Source organism: Camelus ferus, chromosome 19 (assembly GCF_009834535.1).
Source record: "Camelus ferus isolate YT-003-E chromosome 19, BCGSAC_Cfer_1.0, whole genome shotgun sequence".
Lineage (NCBI taxonomy): Eukaryota > Metazoa > Chordata > Mammalia > Artiodactyla > Camelidae > Camelus > Camelus ferus.
In genome coordinates this window covers 4661220-4685843 of record NC_045714.1, presented here as the reverse complement: position 1 = coordinate 4685843, position 24624 = coordinate 4661220, and the positions used below count along the sequence as shown (strand labels likewise).

The 24624-nt window shown below is 49.6% G+C and overlaps 1 protein-coding gene across 1 annotated transcript in view; it reads left to right on the top strand.

The window, feature by feature from the left end:
* Nucleotides 1-475: 475 nt before the first annotated feature.
* Nucleotides 476-24624, top strand: part of PREX1 (phosphatidylinositol-3,4,5-trisphosphate dependent Rac exchange factor 1) — a 175746-nt gene continuing 151597 nt past the window's right edge. The window contains exon 1 of the mRNA XM_032461329.1: nt 476-854. Coding sequence (XP_032317220.1) covers nt 642-854 — 213 coding nt within the window. The 5' untranslated portion in view covers nt 476-641. The remainder of the gene's footprint in view (nt 855-24624) is intronic.

Here is a 24624-nt window from a genome sequence, read left to right as displayed (position 1 = left end):
CGGCCGCGGCGGCCGGACTTGCGTGCGTGTGCTGCGCGCGGTGGGTGCCGCGTGTGTCCGGGTGGGAGTGGCGTAGCCCGCGGCGGGCGTGGTGGTGGCGGGGGGGGGGGGGGCGCCACGCGTCTGGGCGCGGAGTTGGTGCGCGGGCCGCGGCGGGCGCTGAGATTTGGGTTCTCCCGGCCCCGCGGGGCCCCTGCCGAAAGGTTCCCGCCCCAGCGCCCCGGGCGCCCCTCTCCGGCCGCTCGGAGCTTCAGACCGAGTCGCCCAGCGCCGCGGCGCGTCTTCAAGGGGCCCCGTGCGCGCACGGAGCGCCTCTGCGGCCCGAGCGCTGCGTGGCACTTGGCAGACGCTCCCTTGGCAGCGGGGGTGGCGGTGGCGGGGCCTGCAGTCTGGGAGCCCCGAGGACCGGCCCCCTCCCGCCCCTCGTCCAGCCTCCGCGCGCTGCCTCCGCCCCCGGCCCGGGCCGCCCACCCCCAGTCCCGCCCGCCCGCTCGCCCGCCCGCCGCGCCATGCGCCGGGCCAGCCGCTGAGCCCGGCCCGCCAGCGCGCCCCGTCAGGGATGGGGCGCCTGGACGCCTGAGTCGCCGCTGGGCGCGACCTCCGCGCGGAGGAAGGAACCGGCGCCGCGCGGCCGAGCTAGAATGGAGGTGCCCGGCGGCAGTGATCCCGGCGGCGCCGTGGCTGGGGACGGTGCCCACCCGGACCCCCGGGCCCCCGGCGCCACTGCGCCCAGCTCCGGCCCGTGCGCGGCCGCCCGGGATTCGGAGCGCCAGCTGCGCCTCCGCCTCTGCGTCCTCAACGAGATCTTGGGCACCGAGAGGGACTACGTGGGCACCTTGCGCTTCTTGCAGTCGGTGAGTGTCGCTTGGGGAGCGCGGGGACAGCGTCCGCTCCAGCCGCCAGACCCGCTGGGGAGCACAGGGGCCTCTGGCTCGGGGCGGTCTCCGTAACCTGTGGCCACGGTCCCTGGGGGGTCGCGAGAGTCGCCTTAGGGGGCGCCTCGCGGGGCAGGCAGAGGAGTGGGGAGATGGGGCTCCTTCAGAGCTGGGCTGTCGCCTCTGGCCAGCCCCGCGGTGCTGCTCCTACTCGGGGTCTCCCGTACCCCGTTTCCCCCCCAGCACGCTGCTCTTTTGTCTTTTTCTTTCCCCCTCCCCTTCTTTCAAATAGTTTTAAAATTAGTTACATCCATGAGACAGGGTCTCTGGGACCCAGGCTCCGGGAGCTTTGGCTCCTGCGTTCTTTTTCCCGGGGATTTTTTCGCCACCTAGTGCACTACGGACTAGTCATCTAGGACCTTAGAAATCTTACAGCCCAGCGTTCCCGCGCGCCGAGTAGAGTAGGATAAAACCCAAAGCCTGGAGGAGGGACAGAGGTCGACAAAACCCCGGGGTAGGACCCCTTTTGCCCACGCATACGCTTTTGCTGGAGGTTGGGGACAGTGGGTTTCGAACTCACGACTCATTGGTTCAGTCCCACTGCTCCCTACCCGCCCCTAAGTCCAAGTTGCAAAACCACAGCGTCAGACTCTGTAAAATAACTGAGCGCTTATTATGTGCCAGGCGCCTACGTGTGTCATCAGGTTTAATCTTCACAAGTAGCCCATGAAGTAGGCACGAATAGTTCCCTCATTTTTCAGATGGAAGAGTTTAGCTCCAGAGAGGTTGAGTAACTTGCCCAGAATCACACAGCTGGTTCAGTTAACCGAGTTTTGAACCAAGGCAGTTCCATCTCTAAACCCCTATTCTATGCTGCATTTCTTCTTTTTTTTCCCCCTGTCAGAGGGAGGAAGGGGCTACTTCCCTGCTCTCCTAGGAAGTGAGAAAAGTGGCTAGGGGGTGGAGGGAGTGGAACTGAGGCGAGCCTCGCTGGAAGTTAGGAGACTCTGAGGGCTTTAATCTCTGTGCCGCCTGCTGGGACCTCATTTACTCCCTTTTCTGCTCTAGGAAGTCTTTTAATCCTGGTTCAGGAAGGGCTGGTGGGGGGTGGGGGGTGGGCAGGGGCCACTGGTGTTTCCTTCAGAAACCCCAGAGCCAGACTCTGCAGCTCCCAGTCTCTGGGGGAAAGAGGGAGACCCTGGCATCCTCTGGGATCCCCTGTGGCTTGGGGGTGCAGCTGAGGCTGTGTGAGGTCCAACTTTTAACTTGAGGATAGAGCCCTTCTTTCTGTGAAAAGAGGGGTGTGTGTGTGTGTGTGTGTGTGTGTGTGTGTGTGTGTGTGTGTGTGTGTGTTGGGGGAAGAGTTGTGCAGAGGCATTGAAAAACCATTTGGCTAAAGGACCCTTCCAGAAAGGCCTGTGAGAATAAGGCAGGGTTGGCGTTTCTTTCCCATCTCTCCCTTTCTCACAGTTTAACAAAAAAAGAAAAAAGAAAAAGAAAAAAAATCTGCTCAGTTTGAAGCTGGCAGTTTCTGAATTAAAGATGTAGGCAGCCCTGGTGTCTCTGAGCAATGTCAAATTCTAGGGAACTCCTCACTTCTCCTTCTGAGCCACTCCCTGCTTCTCAGACTGGAAGGGAAAGAGGAAAGACAAACCAATTTTTATATTAATGGGAAAGAAAGTATACCTCTTCCTCCCACGCCCTTGCCCTAGATGTGCCTGGCGGTGCCTTTCAGAACAGACAGAGAATGCGTTTGGGTGAACTGTGGTTTTAAATTGTCCATGTGTAGAAGCCGAGGGAGCTGGAATAATGGAAATTGATTAGAATCAACCATTCTTATTATTAAAGAAACAGAAAAAAGAAAAGATTTCTCTACTTCCATGTTATCTCCTTGACAGTTTGAAATTGCTGACTTTGTCTTTTTTTTTTTTAAATCTATCAGTTTTGAGGTGAGCTGGTTCTGACTTTGATGTCTTGGACCACTCCTGCACCTGTCCTGGCCTCAGTGTCCCCTACTTGTCAAGTGAGGGGAGGGGAATCCAGACTTTCTTAATATCTTGTCCTTTTGGGGTGTCCTTAAGCTGGGGCCAGAAACAGACTGATTGTGTAATTTGACCAGCCATACCTCCAATCTGTGAGCTGCAGGAGACCTCTGTTGTTTTGCTCCATCAGAAACCACCCCTAAACAACTCAAAGCCTTTCAGTTTTCAAAATCCAGGGCTGAGCACTTCACGAACTGCTAATTACCAAGGCTTTCCCCAGCATCGAGGCTGGCAGCCTGCAGGTCGTGATTCTCTTCTGTCTTTCCACTCTCTTCTCCCAGCCTTTATGCTTAGGGATTGTTCCCGCTCAAAAGAATGCTGGGTAATCCCTCTCTGCTTTTAATTCCATGTGGCAGAGGCAGATCTTGAAGGGCTGCCCTGGACTTCTTGTGTCCCTTGTTTTTAGGGTCTGTCATGGGTAGAATGAAGCCTCTGTGGTACACTGAGCATGGTGAGAAATGCAGAAAAGCCAGGTCTGGCTTCCTGCTCTCAGGGAGGGGATGTTCTAGACAAGGGTGGCAGAATGGGTGTTAATAGAAATCTGAGTACGAATCTGGGCTCTGGAGCCAGAGTGCTTGGGGTCAGGTCCTTGTGCTGTGTGACTTTAGGCAAGAGACTTGACCTTTCTGAACCCCACTTTCCTCATCTGTAAAATAGAGGATGATAATAGATCTTTTACAGGATTTTTAAGAGAATGAATGAGTTATATAAATATATATAAAGCGCTTGGAACAATGCCTAGCAGGTAGTAAGGCATTTCTAAATTTTAGTTATTGTCATTAATTGCTATGTTATATGATAATTAAACAAGTAATACAGATGATTAGGATTATAGGATTCTAGCATCCAGCAAGCAAGAGTAGTCAGGGTGGGCTGCCTGGAGGAAGTGAGATCTGCGTCAGCACTGAAAGGAGGACAGGAACTCTGAGTGAATTTCCTTTTGACCAATTACATTCCGGAACCAGTGGTTTTGTTTGGTTCCGGGCCTGGGGCTCTGTGGTTCCTCCAAAATCTCCGCATCTTTCACCACCTCCTTCAGGAACTGGATTGCGCCTCCTCCTCTATCTCCAAGTGGGCTGATGACTTTGGTGCTGTGTTTTGTGTATGTTTATTTAAGAATCATGGAAAGAGAGGGACAGCCCTCCTGTAGGAATGCTGGATCTCTCTTGGGGAACCCCACAGAGGTTGTGGGAGAAAATGCCCCGGGTTTTGACTGATCTCAGCAATTAGAAGCCCTGGCTTTGTTAGGTGCACCGTGTGTACTCTTGAGCAGTGTTAGTCATGGTAATAACGACAGTCATTACTGTTTGGGAGCTGACACTGATTTTTCATTTACCATTCTAAGCACTTTGCATATATCAGCTCATTTGATCTTCCCAACACTCCTATGAAGGAAGTGCTCTTATTACCCCATTGACAGATCAAGAGACTAAGGCAAAGATAGTTTTAGTATCTGGGTCGTGTAGATGGCTGCTGACTCCAGAACTCACACCCCTAGCCACTTTGCAGACTACCTCTGGCTTATAGAGGGCTTGACACATGACTTATTAATGTGGCAAAACTGGGATTCGAACCCAGGGCTGTGTGACCCTCACCCTCTGCCTGTGCTTTCTCTGGTTACTTCCCCTCTGTGAGGCCGGTTCTCTCTTCTGCAGAATGGGCAGGACTGTAGAAGAATGGAAACATCAGGCTATTGGGTTCCTCCTCTGCACTCCACATCTGTTTGTGACGTGAGAGTTGAGTGTGGGACTCTGCAGCCAGGCTACTCGTGCTCAGATCCTGGCTTTACCTGGCACTGACTGTGGGTGGCCCTGAGCAGGTTACCAGCCCTCTCTGTGCTCAGTTTCCCACTCTGTACAGTGGGCATAGTACATCACCAGCTGCATCATGGGTGTTGTTGAAGCTTGAATGAACTTGAGGTTAATGCTCTTAGAACTCTGCCAGGCACACAGTAGGTGCTCAGAATGCTTTGTGGCTTTCTGGGGGATGTGCAGCAGTGAGGGGCAGATGAGGTTGTCTCTTTGGGGCTCAAAGTCTTCCCCCTTAAAGAGAGGCCAGGTGAGCCTTGAACCCACTTGCCTCTTGGTTGGATTGGTTTAGGGTCTCTGCCTGCAAAGGTTGGGAATCTGTCCTCAGGGGCAGGTGCCTGTGGGTCCCCTGATGGGTATGCCAGCTGGGCAGTGATGGGAAGAGAGGGGGAGCCCGGGTGGATGGGCAGAGAGATTCCCCAAGGCTGCCCTTGGCTGAGGACAGAGACCTGTCATTCCCAGGCACCCAGAGGGTCTGCCTGAATTGTCTGGGCCGGGGTCCTTGAGGATCAGGGAGTGTGGTCAGAAAGCTCCCAGAATGCTTTCTGTGGTTCTGCTTTTTGGGGGTAGGAGATGAAAGCTTTTTTTCTCATTGGAACTCTGCTTGCCAAAACAAGAAACTGTGGTTTTGTGTTGTCACTATTTTTTTTTTTAAAGATTCTGTACTCCTAGTCTGATACTAGCGAGCAATGCTGGGGAGTGGGGGTGGGGGACACATTGTTAATTCTGCAGGCACTGAAACAGAGTGACCTAGCCAGTGACGTGGGGGTTTTCATAACGTTGTGTTGTGAAAAGTAAGTTGCTAAGATGTTCTGCCTTGGGAAAATGAGCAGTAACCATAATATACTGTCCGTTGCATGTATAACATTACAGGAGTTTGGGGGAAAAGATGGATGGATGTGTGTTTGTGGAGAAAGGCAAGCAGAAAGATAGAACAGGAGAAATGTACTAAGAAATGCTGTTTGTAATACCCTTTCCACATACCATTATGCGTAGGTATGAGAGTATTTCTTTTTTATAAATCTCCAACAGAAGGAATTATATTTGCAGCATGATTATTGATTAATGCAACAGCAATAGTAATAATAATTTTCTTAACACTTAGGTAGTGCTAAAATGTTCGTAAGCCCCGTGTAAAGCGTTCTCTGTATCAGCTCAAAAGTTCCAGGTATTACTGTGTTTCCCATTTTACAAGTGACACAAAGGCACAGAGAGACCAAGTCATTTTCCCAAGGTCACACAGCCTGACAGAGTGGGGATTCAAACCCAGGTTGTCTGGCTGCATAGCCCGTTATTTTTTACCACTAACCTGAACTACCCCAACATGATGCTGCGTTCATGACTAAAATGACTGCCTTTGTGAGACCTTTGAGCTGCCCAAGTGGGCAAGAATTAAGCCAAAAGATCCAAATTATCTGAGCTTTAGGATGCTGGAGGGCCAGGACCAGGCCACTTTGTGTTGGGCTGAACATCATCAGGAAGTTGGGGAAAGTTTTTTGATGATAAATGCCTAAGTGTCAGCAGGAGTTGGGTGGGGCCCGTGTTTTTATATAGCAAACAGAGCCAAGTACAGGGGAAGCCATAAAGAAATTAGACTGCTTTTCTCAGTGTGCAGATGTACAGGGAGCACCTACCATATCATCCAGGCAGCGTTCTAGGCCATGAAGATGCAGCCGCCAACAGGGCAAATGTGGGCCTTGTCCTTATGAGAAGGATGACTCAACAGGGATGCTAGAATTTGGGCATTTGGATGAGCATGTTCGTCAAATAAGCATTCCGGACACCCATTCGCTATTATTCTGGTGTTTGCTCTTTTAACCATTTATCTGTCACTTTAAGAAGAGATGGATGGGTAGGAGTTTGGGATTAACATGTACACACTACTGTGTATAAAGTAAGCAAGGACCTACTGTATAGCACAGGGAACTATTCTCGATATCTTGTAATAACCCATGATGGAAAAGAATAGAAAAAGAACATATATATGTATATGTATAACAATCAATTTGCTGTACACCTAAAAATGCACAATATTGTAAATCATCTATACTTCAGTTAAAAAAAAAAAAGTGATGGATGGGGTTGGTGTCCCTGGCTTTTGAAGGCTTCAGGAGCACCCCTTTCTTAGAGAGTGTCCCCCTTTATCAGCCCAGTGAGCAGAAGAGCTGTTGGGCTCGGGGCCACTCCCTCAGATTAAGAAACCCACATCCTCTTTGCTTTACAGCCACCCCTCTCTTAAAGCTTTACAAGAGTAAAGTCTTTGAAGCAGGCTGTGCCTAACTGCAGGACTTCACTTCCTAGATTTTTGTGATTTCTTATCTTTTTCCCAAGAAACACAGGTTCTCTGGCTGGAACGCTGGTGGGAGGTGGGTGACCAGAGTGGGCGGGTCCTCTAACTGGAGTGTGGAGTCCCACTGGCCTTGTTTCGTGGGCACAGTGTGAGGTCAGAGCTCCCAGAATTTAGGAGACAGAACTTGAGAGCAAGCCAGGAGGTGGAAGGTCTGAACCTCCTGGTTTTGCAGGTGAGACCCCCAAGGGGACCTCCTGTAGAAGTTGTGGCCCCCGGAGGGAGGTGAGCCCTGGTCAGGGGTGGTGGCTCTGCAGCTGGTCAGGGCTCCATCCTGAGAATTTTGAGGAAGGGCTTAGGGAGCCTGTAGCCTTCTCTGGAGATGTGTTTTAGCTTGGATCCACTGTCTCCCTTAAACAGGTTCCGTGGGGGGCATTTCCAGCCCTAGGGTCTGGTCTGGGGTGAATCATCCGTCAATCAGCCATCGGCACTGTTGGCGTATTGGGTGGGATCGCTCTTTGTTGCGGGGCTGTCCTGTGCATTGTGGGAGGTTTAATAGCATCCCTGGCCTCTACCTACTGGATGCCAGTAGCACCCCTTCACCTTCCCCGACCCCTGGGTACAATTAAACCTGTCTACAGACATTGCCACATGTCCCTTGGGGGCAAAATAGCCCCTGGCTGGGAGTCACTGGCTAAAACCTCCATTGACCACCAGCTAGGCTTTTAGACCACTTTAGGACGTTCACATACATATGTACATACGTATGGAATTGATGTGTGTGTGTAAATGGGTACGTGTTAACATAAATGGCAAGATACAGTTTGTTCTTTTCACCCTGCAGTGTGTCTTGGGTTCATAGTTAAGAGCACAGACTCTGGAGACAAAGGGCCTGGGTTGGAAACCCGGCTCTGCCCCTGTGTGACCTTGGATAAGTCCTTTTGCCTCTGTGAACGGGTTTCCCCGTTCAGTGAAGTGGAGGTAATCGTAGCCATGGTGGGGGTGCTGAGAGGAGTGAGTGTCATCATCCATGCACTTGGCACAGCTGTGGTAGGGTCAGTCTCCCCGAAATACTGGCCGTGGAAGGAAGAGAAGCCCTCCAGCCTCCCGGCCAAGTGTGGATTTTTAGGTTTATTTTAGTTTTTTCAGCTCCTTGAGGACCAGAAGGGAATCTGCCCGCCCGCCTCTCTTTTGTCTTGTGGTCAGACACACAATCTCTGTTTACCCGCCCGGTTCCTTCCCCAGGGTGGAACTGACAGATGATCCCTTGATTCTGGGCCAGGGGAGGTGAGGCTATTTCAGGCTGGCAGGACTAGGGCCACTGAAGGCTGGTAGTGGCAGGTGGCCAGTTGCCACCAGGATCTGAGGTCTTGTCCTTTCCTCCCCTTGCTGGGGAGGGTGGGTGGCTTCTGCAAGGAGCTACTCTCAGGAGGAGTGAGGCCAGCTTTGGGGCGGGCTGTGGGCGGGCAGTCAGTGCGTTCATTCACAAAGTCACTTATTCATTCAATAAATGGACATTAAGTACCTACTGTGTGCCAGACACTGGGCTAGGTGTTGACACGTGGCCAGTACAAGATGGACAGGGTTCTTGTCCTTATGGAATCCTCAGACAATACAAAAAGAGATCACTTGAGAAAGTGACAGGAGGTGTAATAATGATCACATAATTCACTGGGGCCCTCAGTGTGCCAGGTACTGTGCTTTCTATGGATTATCTCTTTGAGTCCTTGCAACAGTCCTCTGAGGTAGATACCATCATTATACCTATTTTGCAGATGGGGAAAGTAAGGCCCAGAGAGGTTGAGTAACTTGCTCAAGTCCACACAGTTTGGGAATGGATACACCAAGGAGGAAGTAAAATGGGGATATGTTAGTGATGGGGATGGTGGCATCTCTGGAGATAGGGTGGTCAAGGAAGGCCTCTCTGGAGAAGTGGCATCTGAGCTGTGTCCTATGGCAGAGAAGGAGCCTGCTATGGAAGGAGTTGAGAAGTGTGTTCCAGGTAGTGGGAACAGCATGTGCAGAGGCCCTGAGGCGGGACCACGTTTGACTTGTTTGAGGTGTAACAGCAAGAGGCCAGAGCGGTTGGGAGGGAGTGTGGGGGAAGTGAGGTTGGCATGGGCAGCAGGGGCCTGGTGGCATGGGCCTCACATGCATGGTGAGCAGTTTGGGTTTGGTCTTATTGGGGTGAGGAGCCCCTAGGGTGGAGCATGGTTTAACTGATAATCTGAAAATCAGGACTGACTGGTGGCCTTCCCAAGGTCCAGCAGCCACCTCCTGCTTCTAGCCTGGACACCTGTCCAGGAGGGAGGACCACACCTTCCCCTCCCCCAGGCAGATCCCCTGTCTGCACCCAGGCTGCTGTGTGACTTGGGGCTGTTTCTGTCCCCTGTCTAGGGGGGTACTGTGTCTGAGCTGACCACACCCAGAGAGGAGTTTGGGGCCCCATTTGTGGCCTGGGTGTGGACAGGCTGTGCTGGGAGGGCTGTTGATGGACTCCTGCTTCTTATGAGGGAAGGGTACACCCCTTGTTTTCCGCTCAGGAAGCTGATTTGCATGAATAAAAACTGTTAGGTGGCACCTCTGACTCCACCCTCCACTCATGGCTGTCACAACAGCACTTTACCTGATACCAGCTCTCATCCCCTCCCTGGGAGACATCTTTTTCAGACCCATTTCACAGGTGAGGAAAACTGAGTCACAGAGGGTAACTTGCCCAAGGACACAAGGTTGGGAACTGGCCAGGACGATTGCAGTCACCTCCTCTGCCCTCCCTTTGCCGCCCACTTTCTGTTCTCAATACGTGGTTGGAGGAGTCTGGTTAGCACTTAAGTTAGGTAATGCCACTGCCCTGCTCAAAGCCCTCCACCAAAGCTACCACTTCCCTCAAAGTAAAAGCCAAGTCCTTAGAATGGCCTGGAAGGTCCTGCACGATCTGCCTGGTGCTTCTCCCATCCTCTCTTATCTGTCTTTTTTTCTCACGCAGTTTTTGGGTTTTTAAAACATTGAGATATGATTCACACACCATAAACCTCACCTCCTAAAGTGTACAGTTCGGTGGTTTGAGGATATATTCACAAAGTTGTGCAGTCACACCACTGTCTAATTCTAGGATCTCCAGTTGCTCCTCCTCCCGCCCTCCCTCCTCTCCAGCCACGTGGGCCCTTTCTCAGATGCACCAAGCACACTCCTGCCTCAGGAGCTCCTCACTTGTTCCGTCTGGAATGCTCTTCCTCTGGTACCGCTGTGGCTCACTCCTTCAGGCCTCCCCTGAAACCTGGTGTTCTCCATGAGCTCTTTTCTGACCACCCCCACCCCGCTTCCCACTTGAAATTGTACTCCACCCCTGTGCCCACTTCCTGTCTCCTTTTTCCTGGGTGGTTTTTCATTCACTCTGTCTCTCCAGCACCAAGGACAATGCCTGGCATATAGTATGTGCTCAATAAATACTTGTTGAATGAAAAAAAAAGCCTCTTCTCTGTATACATGTTTTTATTTTCTTCTATAATGGGACTGTCATGATTTATGTAACTGCTAAATGTCCACGTTCAGATTTTTGGGGACCTTGGACTGAGATAGTCTGATGTTCTGTAACACAACAAGGGTGTATGGGTGGGTGTGGGCCAAGCTATGTGTTGCAGGAGAATTTTCCGCAGTGTGGTGCCACGCTTAAGCACCCAGAGTCTGGCCCAGACTGCCTGGATCTGAATCGTGTCTCTGCTCCTCAGTGGCTGTGTGACCCTAAGCAAGGAGTTTCCCCTCTCTGGGCCTCAGTTTCCTCATCTGTAAAGTGGATTGGGACACTTTGCTCAGTGTCTGGCACACAGCCAGTCTCCAGTCAATGATAAGAGTTCTTTTATTGAAATTATTCTTATATTTTAGATTCTTAGTATTTCCGTACTTTTTTGTACTAGGACAGTTGCAGGGTCTCATCTTGAAAAAAATACCTCAGATCATTCCTAGGGCTTGAAATAAGCACCTGAATTCATTTTGGCCAAGTGGCCACTTGTCCCAGACTCCTGGTCTCTGCACTCAGAAGGCAGTTGGGAGCAGAGGCATCTCTGGGATGACTGGCATTTGAAGCTGGAAGATATTATCTACCCCCTCCCCAAGGGAACCTACCGAAAGATGAAAAAAAATGGTCATCTCTTCAAAAATACTTTAAGGCCCCTCCCACTGCCCCACTCTGAAATCTCTTCACAGACCTGAAAGGGCACAGAATAAACCATTCCCACTTGCCGGGTAAGACGATTACACATCCTGCTTCAGCTGCATCCTCACAATTGTGCTGATGAAGAAACTGAGGCCCAGAGATGTGAGGCCACTTGCCCAAGATCACAAGTGAGGACGTATCAGTTATCTATTGCTGTGTAACAAATTACCCCACACTTAGTGGTTTGAAGCAGTCCTGTTGATAATCGTCTTGCAAATTCTGTGGTCAGAATTCCAGGCATGATGTAACTGGGTTTTCTGCTCAGGGTCTCACAAAGTTGCAGTCATGGTCTGGCCAGGACTGCGATTTTGTCTGAATCTTAAGGGGCCTCTGCTTAGGTTCTTGGTCGAATTCGGTACCTTGCAGCTGTAGGACTGAGACCCCACATTTTCCTGCTGGCTGATGGCTTGTGATGGCTCTCACCTCCTAGAGGCTACCCTCAGGTCCTTGTCAGTATGCCCTCTTGAAACATGGCCCCTTTCTAGTGGAAGGCATGGCCCGATAAAGGAAACACGGCCCCATAACCTAATCAGAGGAATGAATTCATGCATGGTCCCACCCACTCAAAAGGAGAACGCATGCTCTAGGGCATGTATATAAGGGGGCAGAACACTTGGGGACCATCTTGGGCTCCCGCTTACCACCATGGTTAATGGTGGATTTGAACTCCGATTGCCTCCAAAGCTGAATTCGACCAAGAACCTGAAGCACAATAAAGCAAAGTGCAGTGATATGAGGTCTGCCTGGACTCTGCTGTTGTTGGGTAGAATGTTCTACAAATGTCATTTGGATCAAGGTGGTTGATAGTATTGTTCAGATCTTTTATGTCCTTATCGATGTTTGAACCTCTTGTTCTACCGGTTCCTGAGTGAGGGCTGTGGACATAGATCTGGGTGTCTCGCCCTTGAACTCTGTCAGTTTTACTTTGCATATTTTAAAGTCATTTTGTTGGGACATACACATTTATGATTAAGTCTTTCTGATGAATTGATTTTTTTTTATCATTATGAAACACTCCTCTTTATCCCTGTTAATGCTCCTTGTCTTGAAGTCTCTTTGGTCTGATATTAATATAGCTATGCCAGTTCTCTTATGCTTTCTGTTTTCCATCTTTTTCCTATTAGCCTCTTTGTGTCTTTATATTTCAAGTGCATTTCTTACAGGTGTCACAGAGCTGCCTTGCTTTCTTATCCATTCTGACAGTCTTTGCCTTTTAATTAGACTATTTAGCTCATGTACATTTAACGTAATTGTTGACAGGGTTAGGCTTAGGTCTAACATCTCACGATTTCATTCTGGTTTGTTTGATGAGGTGATGGCAATCATAAAGGGTCTCCTTCCTCTCCTGTCCCCACTGTGCTGGAGGTAAGGGGAGCAGAACATTGAGGCTGATTGAATCCAGACTCCTTACTGTGGCTTATAAGATTTTCTGTGATCAGAACCCTGCTCACCACGCCAACCTCATCTCCCTGCAGGTTCATTATGTCCTGGGCCCATCAGCTTTCTTTCTGTTCTTGAACTTGCCAGGCTGGGTCTAGCCTCTGAGCCTCCTCATTTGCTGTTCCTTTTGCCTGCAGCACCTTTGACTGCGCTCCTCCCTCTTGTTCAACTGTGACTCAGTGTCACTTCCTCAATGAGCCTTCAAGTCAAATTCTGTACATCAGCACACCTATTTTCTTCTTGCTACCTGTCACTCCCTGAAATGATCTTGTCAGTTTACTTGGTTAGTGTCTGTCTCCCCAACTAGGATACAAGTCATATGAGGTCAGGGCTGTGTTCACTGACAAACCCCTGGCACCTGGCTCTGTTAGTATCAGTCGAGGGAATAAATGTGTGAGAGAAGAGGACTGAATGGGTGATACTCTGTGACAGAGGCCCTCCTGGCTCTTGCCACCAGGCCTTCCTGGTTCCTTGACTTTGGGGAGCGTGGACCCCAGCGTGGGGAGTGCCTGCAGACTGGCCTCCTTGGCCTCCTGCCCTAAGCATACCGGGAGGGCAGAGGGAGCTCTGTGTCCCAGCCGCTAGCTGATGGCTGGCCAGGCTGTTGATTGGGTGGTTTTTAAGATCTAATTCCCTTTGATCACAATGGTAATAAATACAGTGTGGCGGGGTGGAAGGGTAGACGTTGAAAGTACATTTCCTTATGTCAATTCACCTGCAGGCTCTCTTTTATGGAACCAAGTATGGGAAAATGATGTCTTGTGTCACCAGCTGTATATGTTGTACATTTGCACATGTGTTCAGGGGTCTTGACATAAAACCCCAGTATGCTGTATTTATGGGCATTTTAATACATTTTTTGTAAAGTTAATTTTTGGGTAACTTTTTGTTTTGACATTTCAAGGATACAGAGCACCCCATATGCCCTTCACCCAGATGCACCAGTTGTCAGCCATGGGCGACATTTGTTTGGTAGTTCTCCCCTCTTCTTTCCCTTCTCCCCCGCCTCTGCCTCCCCTACATACACACACACGTGCACACGCACACCCGCATTATTATTATTATTATTGCTTAGATCCATTTGAGAGTAATTGCAGGCATGATGCCCCTAAATAATTCAGCACGTATCTCCTAAGAACACGGACAGTTTCTCATATAACCACAGTACACTGAACACAATCAGGAAATATCACATTGGTACTAAATTATATAGTCCACAATCTATATTAAAATTTCACCTATTTTTTCCAGAATGTTTTTTATGCCTACCCACTCCTCCTTCCCCATCCCCCGTCCAGGGTCCAATCCTGTATCACACGACGTGTTTAGCCTCCTTCTTTGGTGATGTTTCACCTCCGGTGTGGGTGGTGGAAACTCTGCCCTAGGGTGTGGCTCTACCTGTGCTTGTCCTGGGCCACCACTTACCAGCTCTGTGACCTTGGGCAGTGGGCTCTTGGGCCTCAGTTTCTTTCCCTGTAAAATGGGGAAATCTCTGTTCTTACCCCACAGGCTTGTTCTCTTCCCTGCATTTTGTTGAGTGCCTGCTGTGTGCCTGGCCCCTCAGTAGATGCGGGGGATTCAGCTGTCACAGGGCAGGCAAACATCTGGGCCCTGGGGGTGGTGCTGAGAGATTAGGTGCAGTGAAGTGGTAAGCGTTAGGCGTGGTGCTGGCTCCCAGGGGCGCCCTCCGCACACTGGCTGTTTCTGCTGTCACTTTTCTCGTGGTAGAACATTTGCAAAATAAAGACAAGCAGAAAGATCTCACCCTCCAAACAGCCATTTCACCTTTTGCTGCATTTCCTGCTTGTTCTTTGCATTGTGTTAGCCTAGGTGTGATCACACCACACACAAGATATTATGTCTTACTTCTCTCGTCCCTTCTTTGCAGTCCCTCGTGTTACCACCAGGCACTGTTCATCACCAGTCCTTTAATGGCATCATAGTGAAACGTGATGGCTCTGGATGCCCACTGTCCACGTCGAATCCTGGCTACTTACTGGCTGTGTAACTGTGGGCAAGTGCTTTATCTGTGTGCGCCTCATTTCTGGAAATGTGGCTCACCTCTTAGATTGATGGGGAAATTAGATAAGTTAAGACCTGTAAAGCTCTCAAAGCAATGCCTGGCACATAGTAAGTGCTCTGTATATATTAGCTATAATTATAATAACTATAATAACATAGTATAACAACATACTAACAAAGTTATTATTATTATTTAACCATTCCTTTTATATTGAGCATTTACATAGTTCTCAGCTTTTCACAATTACAGACCATGTGTGTCTGTTCAAACTGTCAGTTCTTTTATTGATTCATAACTGGGGCTGAAGGGACTGTGGCTTATGACCTTTTGGTCTTTAATAACCCAAAGAAACCATTGGCAACTAGAATCTTTGAACTGGGTTGTCAGAGCAGGAAGAGACCAAGACATCATCTCACCCATTTGTCTCATTTCTCCAGAAGGGGAAACTGAGGCCCAGAACTGTTCAGTGACATGGTCCAGACTTACCAAGTGATTTTTGTGGCTGAAAGGGAACTTGAACTTGAAAGCAGGTTTCCTGACTCTTCTCCTGTGGTTGTTCTGTTTTTGTCTAACAGCGAAGATGCTTGGAGGACAGAGAGGGAGTTTTAAGTCGTATTCAGATGATTTGGAGGAATCCTGTGTGCCTAGAGAGTCCCTCTATCTTTGGGAAACTTCATTGTCAGATTCTTTGACTTCAGCGACTGTAGATGGTGTGTGTGTGTGTGTGTGTGTGTGTGTTACTATCATTCACCGTCCGTGGGTCTGCAGCATCACAAGTTCCAAACTGGGGGTTTTCAGGCTAGCCCAGGCCCATAGGTAGGTTTTGTCAGGCCTGTACAGTGTTTTAAGAATTTTTTATTGGTTACCAATATTGAAAAAATCAAGAAATTTCATACAAAAAACTCTGCTTCTGGCTTCTTAAATAATCAGAAGATCTGTCCACATCAAGGTTGCATTCCACAGGCAAATAGTTGGCCGGAGCTGAGTAGAAGTTGCCTTCTTTCAACAGAACTTGCAGTCTTCAGTTTGCCACAGTCCCCACCCTTCTCTAATGTCCCCGACACTTAAATCAAATGTTGGTTGCCATTTATCACTGTATATGCTCTGCTGTTTTGTTTTTTTTTTTTTTTCAAAATAGAGTTAAGAGGACATTGTAATATTTCTTCTAATCCTTGTTTTGATCAAATGGAAAACTGAAAGCCCCAGGACAAGAGGGTTGCATGTTTTAAGAAAAGAAGGAGGCACAAGTTTCCCTTTGGAAGAAAGATGTGTTTAGTAAGCAAAAAAAGTGCCTTTTTTTAAGAAGGATACTTTCATTGTCATCATGAAGGATCGCCCTCCCCCCCCACCTGCCTGGCTTGTAGGCAGTTGAGTTTGAGCTGCATCTTGTAGTTGGTGGGTGGTCCTTCTATGCTCTGAGGTGAGTAGAGGGGGAGAAGATGGTCTCTCTTAGGGTGATTGTCTTACTCCAGCTTCCACTTCCTGTGGCCTGTGGGCAATCACTGTCTCTTATTTTTTGCAATATCAGCTGTTGAACTGGAGTTTCCCACATTCATGTGTCCTACTTCCTGAATCTTTTTTTGTACTTATGCTCCTTTGGGAGATGCTGGGGTGCAGACCCCGGAGAGGAAGCAGTGGGCTCCTACACGGGTGCTGGGGGCCCCTCAGCTGCTGGCTGGGTCCTCCTCTTGGACTGCGGGACCCTGCTCCCATCCAGGCAGACTTGGTGTCTTCCTGTGCTTGTGTGGCCCCATGGAGACCTCTCCTTTGCTTTTTTTCTCCCAAATCTAGAAGGTTTTGAAATAATAATAATAATAGTAATAATAATTGTAACAACTACAACAACAGTAATATCACAGCTCTTGCTCATAAGGTCAGCAAATGCTGGTTGTCAGGATTCTTTGGTTGCAAGTGACAGAAAAGCCAGCTCAAACTGCCTTCAGCAGAGAGGGGAATTGCTTAGCTTGTGCTGGGGGAGGGTCTGTTTGTTGTCCGGGCGTGGGCGCTGATTGGCTGTCTTGGGTCACGTGCCCACCCCTGAAGCAGTTACTGAGACTGTCCGGCCAGGTCTGAGTGAGGGGCCCACCTGCACCACGGGGGAGCCGTGGTTCCCGGAAGGCAGACGCCAGGGTCCCGGGCCTGGAAGAAGGGGAGAGATGCCACGTGGGAGCATCTCTTCTCTTCTGAGCTGGTGTTTCCGTCCCAGCTTGGAAGCCTTTGCCTTCTCTCGAGTCTTGGGTCCCAGGGGAACCCTGTTGTCACCTGGCCTGCCTGCAGTGCCTTCTGGCTTTTCCACATCCTACCTTCAAAGCCTTGCTCATATCCTGCTTCCTCAAGAGGCCTTCCCTGACTGTTCCGGTCCTTTCCGTGGATCTAATAATAGCACCAGCATGTATGTGAGATGTTGTCCTCAGTGGACATGTCTCAAGCAACATAACCTCCCAGGAATTTGACGGGGAAGATGTTCCTATGCTGCCTATTTTATAGATGAGGAAACAGAGGCTCAGAGTGGTTCAGCAACCAAAAAGGCTTCAGGGTCACAGAGCAGCCTTCTCTCTTATTGGAGGCTCCACTGGGAGCATTTTGCTTTCTCTGAGGCCACATAGCCTGTCCCTTCTAGGTATCGCACCTTAGGAAAATGGCTTAGCCTCTGTATCTGCAGGAAGAGCATTCCAGGCACAGGGAACAGCAAGTGCAAAGGCCCTGAGGCAGGAGCATGTTTCGGGAACAGCAAGGAGGCCAGAGTGGCTGGAGCAGAGTGAGCCAGGTGGCGAGTGAATTGGAGGTGAAGTCAGGGAGGTAACAATAGGAGTGGGAAGGCTGTTGCGCAGGCTGTGCAGGATCTTGTGGACCATTGTAAGGACTTTGCATTTTACTTTGAGTGAGGTGGGAGCCCTTGGAGCTTTTGAGCGGAGAAGGGGAAGAATCTTGCCTAGTTTTCACAGGATCCCTCTGGCTGCCAGTGGAGAATAGACTGTAGGTAGACAGGGTGGAGGCAGAGAGAGGAGGCTGTGTGGTAGCCCAGGTGGAACAACGTGGCAGCTGGGGGCTAGGGTGTTGCTGGGGTGTTCTGCAGGTGGTTAGAAGTTAGCTAATTGCCCCTCCTTTGTGCCTCTGTGTTATTCATTAGCTGTGTGACCTTGGGTCCTGGCTTTGTCTCATTGGGCCTCAGTTTTCTCATCTGCAAAATGGGGTTAATGGTATTATCTTTCTTATTGGGCTGTGGGCAGAAATCGCATGAGATGATGCCTGTAAAGTGCTTCCCAGAGTGCCTGGCACGTTGTAAGCGCTCAGCAACTGTTTGTGGAATGAACCAGTGAGTGAATGACAGGGAGTTTGGGGCTGCTCCAGGTCTACCCAAGGCGTCTACCCCTGAGGTTAGCCCCAGAGTGGGAAGCAGCCCATTTTCCCCGCCCTCAACTCTACCCTCCTCCTCCCCACACACGGAGATTTGAATGAACAGAACCCAGAATGTTCTGGCAACAGTCTCTCCCTCTTTCCTAGTGACAAAGACATCTTTGTTATGCCTGGGTGTGAAATCCATTTCAGAAATGAAGATGGTGCAGGCTCAGGAGGCAGCTTGCAAGGATGGGGAGGGGCTCGGAAGGAAGGCATCTCAGGATCCCATAGATGGATAGCCTGCTCCCCCACAAACATCTAGCTTCATTCAGGTCCAGAATGCTCTTGAACTGGTAGTATTTTGTGGAATGAGAACTATGTGGAGCCATATTTCTGCTGAGCAGCCAACCAGATCAGTCCACATTACCTTCTGTAGCATTATCATTATTTCACTCACACACAAAGTGATAATACCCAGTGCTGGTGTGGCTGCTGGGAAATTGGCAGTTCCAGATGATGCTGTCAGGAGTATTAATGCTGCTGTGTTTTGGGGAAAAGGGTCTGGCACTGTTTGTTTGTTTTATTGAGATATAATTCACACGCAGCACTGTATAAGTTTAAGGTGTACAGATTAGACTTACATACATCATGAAATGATGATCACAGTAAGTTTTAGTGACTATCCATCAGCTCATATAGCTACAAAAATAAAAGAAATAGAAAATTTTTTTTTTGCTTGTGATGTGAACTCTTAGGATTTACTCTTTTAACAACTTTCTTAACAACTTTCACATAGAACGTAACAGCAGTGTTACTGATATTTATCATGTTGTAGTCTGACAATGTTTTAAAAAATAAAAAACCGCAATACCCTACCTTTTGATACAGTTCTTTTGGGAAGCTCTGCTGTAGAACCAAGGAAAAAAAGGATGTAAAGATGTAGATTCCAAAGGTGTTTGTTCCAATTTTGTTTGTAATGGCCCTCCCCCACGTAAAAGGTTTGTCTGGGTATTCAGTAAGGGAGAAAGGGGTAAGGTGGTCGTTTAGCCACGGCTGGGATGCCAGGCAGTGGTTTAAGAGAATGAGCTTGATCTCTTCTCTTGATGTGAAGGACTGTAGCTTCACAAGAGAGGTTAAGTTGCAAGTCAGATGTAGAGGGTGATCCCAATTATGTAGAAAAAAATTAACAACAACAAAAAGACCCCGTGGGTGGGTATTTATGAATGCTGAAAAGGCACTGTAGGATGCACCCCAGGGTATTAATATTGGAGACCTTGGGCTGAGAATGGGGACGGTTTTAGAGAAAGATATTTTATCTTTGAATTTTTTCTGCATTGTGTCACTAGTTATAATTAACACATTATTTTTCAAATTAAAATAAACTGATGATGAAAAAAAGACCGTCACTGGCTTCTCACCCATGTGTGGCAGACTTATGTATTATATTGGGTTGTATAAACCCTCCCATAGTCCTTTGAGAATCAGGATAGTGTGGTGGTTGGTTGAGATTCTGAAACTAAGCTCCATAAATTAAATCTGGGCCCCAGATTTGACATATGGACGGAGACTTTTGCCCTCATGGAGTTGATGTCCTGGTCAGCGTATAACTGTGCCTAGCACAGTGGTTCTCAAACGAGGGCACTCTTTGCCCCCCAGGGGACATTTGGCAAAATCTGCAGGCATTTTTAGTTATCATAATTGCAGAGGAAGGATGCTACTGGCATCTAGTGGGTAGAAGCCAAGGATGTTGCTAAATATCCTCCAGTGCCTTCGGATAGCCCCCACAACAAAGAATTATCTGGTCCCAAATATCAATAGTGCCGAGGCTGAGAACCGTGGGCTCCTTCAATGTCTGGCACATAGTAAGAGCTCAACAAATAATTAGCCGCTGTGATGAAAAGATGACACAAACGTTTCTCTATTTGCTGCCCATCTTACAGACAGGGAAATCAGGGCTTGGAGAGGTGTCGCCCCCATGGAGTGGGAGCGGGATGCCGCATCCCTGGGGGAGGGAGGTGGGGTTCTGGGTTCGGGGCTGGCCTGTTAAGTCGAGAAACGGGGGAGACCCCGACGCCAGGGAGACTCTGGAGACCCAGTCCTGGGTTAGGGGCTGGCTGTTCCTCCTGGTCTCCAGCCTGGTGCCAGCAGTGCTGTCTGCCAGTCACCACGGGGCTTTGGGCCAAGACATGTTCTCAGCCCCCTCCCATGTGTCAGATCTCTGTCATGTTCTCCAAGCTGGCAGTCCTAAGGCGGGGCGGGGTGTCCTCTTTATTTCTGCTCATGAAAGGCTGTGTTTGGCAGCAACACATTGTGTCAGCAGCCAGGGGCCTGGTTGGGGCGGCCCTGCCAGCTGAGTTGGCCTTCGGGTTACCTTGCGTTAGCCTGGCCCCTCTCCCAGCCTCAGTTTCTCAAATGGGTGGCAGAGTGGGGCGAGGAGTGCTGTTTCCTGCCCTGCCTCCTTCTTGGTCGCAGGTAAGATGGTGGATACGGAGCTCCTTTGTCCACAGCAGGTCATTCTGGAAGGAGGAGCTGACGTCATTGTTACTCTCCATCACCGCCTTCCCCCAGCACATAGTCCGGGAGGCTGGTGGGGATGGGAGCCCAGGGGTAAGGAGCGGAGGACAACTTCTTCCCTCTCTCCCTCCATCATTTTATCACCATTCTGTGGTTTTCATCTTGCTCGATCACTTTAAATGCTGTCATTTTACTGACATTTCCCAAATTTATATTTCCTACACTGACATCTACCCTGATCTCCAGGCATCTGTATCCAGAGGACAATGACATCTCTCCCTGTGTCTGTCTCTCTGACTTTATCAACAGACATACCCAACACATTCCTGCCTCGGGACCTTTGCACTTGCTGCCTGTTTGCTCTAGAATACTCCCCAGATAGCCGTGTGGTTCAGTACCTCTTCAGGTCTCTCTGATATCTCATTTTCTTGGTGCAGCCTTCCCTGACCTTCCCATCTAAAATTATACCTCCTCCCCTGCTCCCTACCCTCCTTCTCCATTGCACTTATATTTTACCCACTTGTTTGACTATTGTCTGCTCTCCCCTCCCTAGAATCTAAACCCTTAGAAGGCAGGGATTTTTGTCTCTCCTGTTCCCTGCTGCTTCCAGACCTGGAACAATATCTGGCACACTGTATGTCAGGCCTTCTTTTAGGCATTAGGGACAGAGCTAAATCAAACAATGGTTTATGTCCTCAAGGAGTTCCAGTCCAGGGGAGAGAATCGATACACAAATGATGACTCTCCAGGATTACAAGTGCTTTAACAGATGTATTAGTTAGGGTTGCGAATGCCAGAAACCCCAAATCAGAGTCCTAAGGAAAAAAAGGCTATTATGGGCTCACTTGACTCAGAGGCAATGGCTTCAGGCATAGCTGGATCCAGATGCTCCCTGTCCTGACTCTTAGGACATGTACCCATCCATAAACCAAGTATTGCCTACCCAGGAGCCCAGAACTCTGATTGTTTGGCTTGGGTCACATAGTCATCCTTATCAAAGTAGGTGAGGGATCTGCTTCTCCACGGGCATATGTACCAAGAGCAAGACTCAGGGTTGACTTTCAGGAGGTCGCATTTCCAGATACTACAGAAAGGATAGATTTCACATGGATTCTAATTGGTTTTTGGGCTGTGTGGCCCTGTCTGTTGCAGGCAGTCAGGAGGCAGAGGTGGGTGTGCTGCAGGTTTCTTGGTGACAGGTGGCCCCTGCCTCTCCCCGCCCTTATCTCTTTTGCCTCCTCGCCCCATTCTTTATAAATTTTCCCGGCTCTCTGCCTCTCTGCGGTCCTCCCTTCCCTGTATCACAAAGGGGCTCCAGATGGCCCGGCTCTCGGGGAGTCTGCCACACAAATCTGTTGGGTTCATATCCCCCTTCTCCCTCCTCACCCACATATGTCGGCTTGGGGCTTCTCGGATCCTATTTCAGGCCCGAGGGAGGAAGGATGCTTGGGACCTTGGATGGGCCTCGCTACTCTCTCTGATCTGTGGTGCTCAGAGGCCATGTTTTACCTCTGAGTGGCTTCATAGACCTGCCCTAGGCTTTTCAGTTCCCAGGGATGCCCTAGAACCAGACAGTCTTGCCATTGCCCACCTGTCCTGGGGTCTACACTGGAATATCTCAGGTTTTACTGTACATATGAACTGCCTGGGGTAGAGCTAATTAAAATGCAGATTCTGGATAAGGAGGTCTGGGGTGGGGCCTGAGATGCTGCCTTTGTAACAAGCTCCTAGGAGATGAGGTGCCCACGCTGGTGGTCTGGGAACCGCTCTGAGTGTTGAGGGTCTAAAGCACTTTCTCAGGGAAGCTTTCCTTGGCCCCCACCCCACCCCATCATATCTCCTGTTACTCTCAGAACTGCCTTCTTCTCTCAGAGCCCTTGTCCCAAAGGAAATGGGTGATTTGCACACCATGTTAGATATGCTTTAAGTTCCAGGAATTTTGTTTTCTGCTGCCTTCATACTGTCAGCAGCTACTGATGAAGGTCCTACTAGGTGCGAAGCGTTGGAGAAGCAGTAGTGAACAAAACAGACAAAAATCCCTGCTCTCAGAGATCTGGCATTTGAATACGGGGAGGTGGACAATAAACACAGGAGAAAAATCTGCGGGTGACGAGTGTTATGAATATGATAATACAGGGAGGGATATGAATTAGACAGTGTTGGGGGCTGTTTTGATGAGCAGAAAAGGCTTGTCTGATGAGGTGACTTTTGAACTGGGACCTGGATGCCGAGAAGCCAGCCATCAGGACAAAAGCAGAGGGAATTGTGTCCCAGGCAGTAGGAGTGGCCTGTGCTAAGGCCCTGAGGCAGAGATAAGCTTGGCCAGTTTCAGGCTCAGCCGAGAGGCAGGCGTGGCTGGGCTGGAGGGAGTGAGGGGAGAGCGGGTGGGAGAAGAGGTCTGAACAGTATTGTGGGAGCTGCATCACGGGGCCAAGGTGAGGAGCTGGGCTTTTATTATGAGAGCAATGGAGGGTTTTCAGCCAGGGAGTCACAGTGAATGACTTGTCTGAGAAGAATCCCTCGGGCTGCCATGAAGAAAGCAGATGACTGGGGGACGGGGAGGGGAGTGGCCGAGTTTAGGATTTGGGCTGGTTTCTGAGCAAAAAGCGTTTACATGTAGCTGAAGCTGTTGCCTTGGCTCTCAGCTACTTAAGGATCATGCTTTGGCCAAAACAGATCCCTTAAAAGGATGGTTTTAGGAGCCTTCTGGGTACTGCTCTGCGTCGCTCTGGACTTGCTTCTGAGGTGACGGCTGACGCTGGGTGGGCAGGTGGAGGGAGGTCTCATCTCCTCAAAGCTTGTCAGCAAGTGGGAGGGCCTGGCTGGGCCTGGTGCCTCAGAATTAGTCTTTAACGTCATTTATCCAAACAGACAAGAGAGTTGCTGAAAGGAGAGATATTCCTTATCTTGCTCAGATAGTTTCCATAAAGCTGCGCGGCCTGTGGTATCAATATATATTGATACCAACATATGATACCTTAGGGCCATGAATGATAACAGCTGATACTTTGAGTGTTTCCTTTGTAGACCATGTTCTAAGCCCCATAGTTGTGTGCTCTCATGGTATACTCCCTGTAAGCTATGAGGGAAGGACTCTTACTGTCCCCATTTTGCAGATGAGGGAACTGAGGCCCAGAGCAGGGCAGGAACTCGCCCAAAAGCCACGCAGTTCGTAAGTGGCACATTTTAAGCTAATATATTTTTAGAAATCCTGTGACAATTTGCATCCACAATAGCTTGGTCATATGTCATGTATATTAAAAGCATCCATCTCCTGAAGGTCAGTATTGAAAGCACAGCATGGGTGCTGGGGCCCTGTTTGGCCCAGTTCGAGACCCTCAGGATGGGGTGCGTGGGACATTCCTACCATTCGAGAGGCTGTGCTCCTTCTACTCGGTGCTGACTGTGGGCAAGTTCTGCAGCCTCCCTGGTCCTCAGTTTCCTCATCTGTGAAATGGGGGAGGAAGGAGTAGAACAGAAGCTCCATCAAAGAAAACCTACTTCAGGGGTTTGGACAGAGCCTGGCGCACCTCCGTGCTTGGTGATTGTCAGCTGCTGTCACTTTTGCTATTATTATTATCTTTATTTTTATGGATGGGTGGAGTGGTAAATAGAGTGACCAACTGCCCTGGTTTGCTTGGGACTGTCCTGGTTTTAAAACTAGAAGTCCCACATCCCAGGAAACCCCTCAGTCCTAGACAAACTGGGACGGTTGGTCCCCCTGTGGTTAAAGTGCTTATAAATAGGTTTAGGCCCTGGTGCCAGCTGAGCCTCAATTTGCATCCAGCTCTGCCACTTCCTGGCTATGAGACCTTGAGCAGGTCACTTAACCTCTCTGTGCCTCAGTTTCCCCATCTATAAAATGGGGAGTGATGATAGTACCTACCTCAAAGGATTTTTGTGAGGTTTCAGTGGGATCATGAGTATAAACGGTTGGGTGAACTAGTTGCATTCAAATTGTCCGGGGGGCTTCAGTGGACCGGATAGAGGCTGGGTGTGGGGCTCCGTGGGCCTTCCCCTCCCCCACAGCTGGCCCCAGCTTCCGAGTCAGGCTGGCTCCATCTTCGTCCACATCAAAGTCCT